The sequence below is a fragment of the Antrostomus carolinensis genome, unplaced genomic scaffold (assembly GCF_000700745.2).
Source record: "Antrostomus carolinensis isolate BGI_N321 unplaced genomic scaffold, ASM70074v2 scaffold35497, whole genome shotgun sequence".
In the NCBI taxonomy this organism is placed as follows: domain Eukaryota; kingdom Metazoa; phylum Chordata; class Aves; order Caprimulgiformes; family Caprimulgidae; genus Antrostomus; species Antrostomus carolinensis.
In genome coordinates, this window is record NW_010328638.1 from 506 (window position 1) to 3,662 (window position 3,157).

The 3,157-nt window shown below is 48.0% G+C and overlaps 1 protein-coding gene across 1 annotated transcript; it reads right to left on the reverse strand.

Annotated features, from left to right (window-relative positions):
* Nucleotides 1–230: 230 nt before the first annotated feature.
* Nucleotides 231–1,257, reverse strand: PSKH1 (protein serine kinase H1; the record flags this gene model as incomplete). Its single annotated transcript, XM_010172322.1, has 1 exon — nt 231–1,257. A coding segment is annotated over exon 1 (945 nt), but the record flags the coding sequence as incomplete, so codon positions are not given.
* Between the last annotated feature and the right edge of the window lie 1,900 nt (nt 1,258–3,157).

Genomic DNA, 3,157 nt, shown 5'->3' on the forward strand with positions numbered 1-3,157 from the left:
CTCTTCTTTCTTTACACTTTTAAGAAGAGCTCCCTGTGCTGCACTGGAAGCAGTTTTGAAAGCAGACAGAAATCAGGAAAGGATTTTAAAAGCCTGAATCACATATATTTTTCTTAACCCTGGCAATGTTACCACCCTGCACACAACAGCCAGCTTCTGGACAGCACAAAGACCCACCTACGGAGAGCTTCTCGGCTTGACTTCTCCTCACCATAACTCCTGCCACTCACCTCGCCCGAGTAACTGTATTTCCCTTTCAGGATCTGCCGGTACAGACGGGTGCGGTTGTCATCTTCAAAGGGCATCGTGCCGCTCAGGAGAATGTAGGAGATAACGCCCAGCGCCCACATGTCCACAGAGTTGGTGTAGGGCTTCCTGACCAGGATCTCGGGAGCAATGTACTCGGGGGTCCCACACGTGGTTTTCATCAGGCAATCGTCTCCCTTCTTCCGAGCACTCGCCAGCCCAAAGTCCGTGATCATGATTTTGGAATCCGTTCCCGGGTGGTAGTACAGCAGGTTCTCTGGTTTCAAGTCCCGGTGCGTGATCCCCAACGTGTGCAAGTACCTGACGCCATCCAGCACCATCTGCAGCACGCGCGTGGCGTCCCTCTCGGTGAAGGACCCTTTAGCGATGATTCGATCAAACAGTTCTCCTCCCGTTGCCAGTTCCATCACCATGTAGACGCGGTCCTGGGTCTCAAACACCTCGATAAGCTGGATGATATTGGTGTGCCGCACCCGCCGCAGCACGCTGAGCTCCGACTCGCACACTTCCCTCCCCTCCCGGTATTTGGTCTCGATCATCTTGATGGCGTAGGGCTGCTTGGTGGCTTTGTGCTCCACCCGAACCACGCGGCTAAAGCTCCCTCTCCCGATCAGAGCTTTAATGTCGTACTTGGCCGTCACTCTGGGGTCAAACTTGGCGCGGTATTTAGCCACCTTGTTCTTACGGGGCTCGGGCTGGTCCACGTGGGCAGGGAGGTGGTTCCCAGGATAGGGGTTAGCGTGACGGGGAGGTGAGGGGGAGCCAGCTTTGATGACAGTCCCGCAGTCATCTTTGATGAAATGTTTGTATATATCACTGTAGCCTGTGTAAGGTTCAACTTTTTTAACCAGGTCTAGCTGGACATCTTTGGGGGGCTCGGGAAGCACTTTGCTGGTCCCACAGCCCATCACTGAATGGTGTTAATTCCTTATCAAGGCATTTTCCCAGGGCAGAAGCAGCAGCAACCACATCCGCGGCAATTCCCACATTTGAACCTTAGGAAAAGAATAAGAAGAGAGAGATAAACAGGAATCAAGGCAGCAAAGTCTCAAACAGGAAAAAAAAGCCGGTGGTTGGCGTCTCAATGGGGTCATCCTACTGCAAACTAAGAGTTTGGGACTTTCACTGAACCTTCCACAGATCATGCACGGCGTTTTGCTGCCTTCACCACACACCAGTGAAGACAGTGCCTATAAAACACAGCCATGGGCCGCACAGATGCCCGTGGAAATCACAGACTATCTCTTGTTATTGAGCATAGTTTCTTTACTGCTCCCAGCTGAGCACCGAATCAGAAGAGTCACAGAATAGAATCACAGAATCTCCTGGCTGGAGAAGACCCCTGAGATCATCGAGTCCAACCGTACCTGTCCACTGCTAAACCAGATCTCCAAGCACCCCACCTAGCCATCTTTTAAGCACCTGCAGGGATGGGCATGGAATGATTCCAGAGTGTGGAGTGTGCCAGTCACAGAAAGCACTCTCTATACTGCACTCACAACACATGTACATCATTGAACCAATTCACAAACTAATGATGCCAAAACACCAACCACTTCACAGCCCAGAGGAGTCTCCATTCTCTACCTGAGGACGCTCTCCCTACGATTTCATTGACCTGCAGACACTCTGTGAGTTCAGTGCTGTGCAAGCACTGTGTGCCTCGTGCTCCAGAAGAGTACTGACCACTTACACTTAGTTTTATTTCAGTTTCTCTGAGCTTAAAGCACTTCAAACGAGGCAAGTGATCTCTTTTAACAGCATGGGCATGGTAAGCCAGGCTGTGAGGTTACAGCCTGTTATTTCCTTTGCAGGAACTGGATGCTTGGGTTAAAACCAAGCACACAGACAAGGCAGGAGCATTTGACATCCTTTAAGTTCTCATCCTTCTGATTTGATGGTAATTGGCTCATGCGTACACACCCTCAGCCTGGTAAAACGAGTCAGCATTCCTAAAATATCTGGCAATACAAACAAACCTCTTTAAGGTTCATTTTTCATACAGCCTGTGCAAAGTTTCAATGAAGCCAAGGGGACTGCAAGTATTTTTTCCCCACAAATGTAAATTAAGAAACATGCTTCCGAAACGAAACAAAGCGAGCGGTTTTGACCAAACCACTGAAAAGTGCATTAAATCCTCCACTAAAATCACAGGAAACAACATAGCTGTAGAACATCTTGAGAAGTCACCTGGTCTAGCTCTCAACCTCAAAACAGAATTAATACTACCTACATTATTCCTGGCAAATGTTTCCCTGAATTGTTCTTAAAACTCTCCAGTGATGAGATCTGCAATGTCCCCGATATACCTGATTCCGAAGTGTTCTAGTATCATCTCGTTAAATAAATTAATGCAGAGTTTAGGAACTGCAACAACATTAATATGGAAGATACACAATGAAATCTACAGAATAGTTGAGCTTGGAAGAGACTTCTGGAGATCTTCTTGCCCAGCCCCAGTTGCTCAATAAAAATCAAACTAAGGAGAGTCAAACATTTCCCTTAATTTGGGTTCATTTGCTCAACTTTGTAAGACAGCAGCCACTCCAGATCTTACAGTTCTGAAATTTCTCACTAGAAAGCCCACAAAGTACCTCAACAACTTACTCACTTAACAAATCTTCCTATACTTTGCCTTATATTGAAGTCGTAACGGCGTCTTAAACACATCACTGCTGCGCTCCTGGGGATCAAAGAAACCGTGCAGGAGACAGGGAAGATGGAGACAGAGGCACACAGGTTTGAAGATGGATTTTACCAACTAACTCACTGCATCCCCTGCAAAAAAGCGGCCCTTATTTAACCAGAGCAGCTTTCAGCTAGCAATTCCCTCATTCTCCAAAGCCTGAGAAACCAAGATGAGTGTGGTGGTTGCACTGGGCTGGCAGCC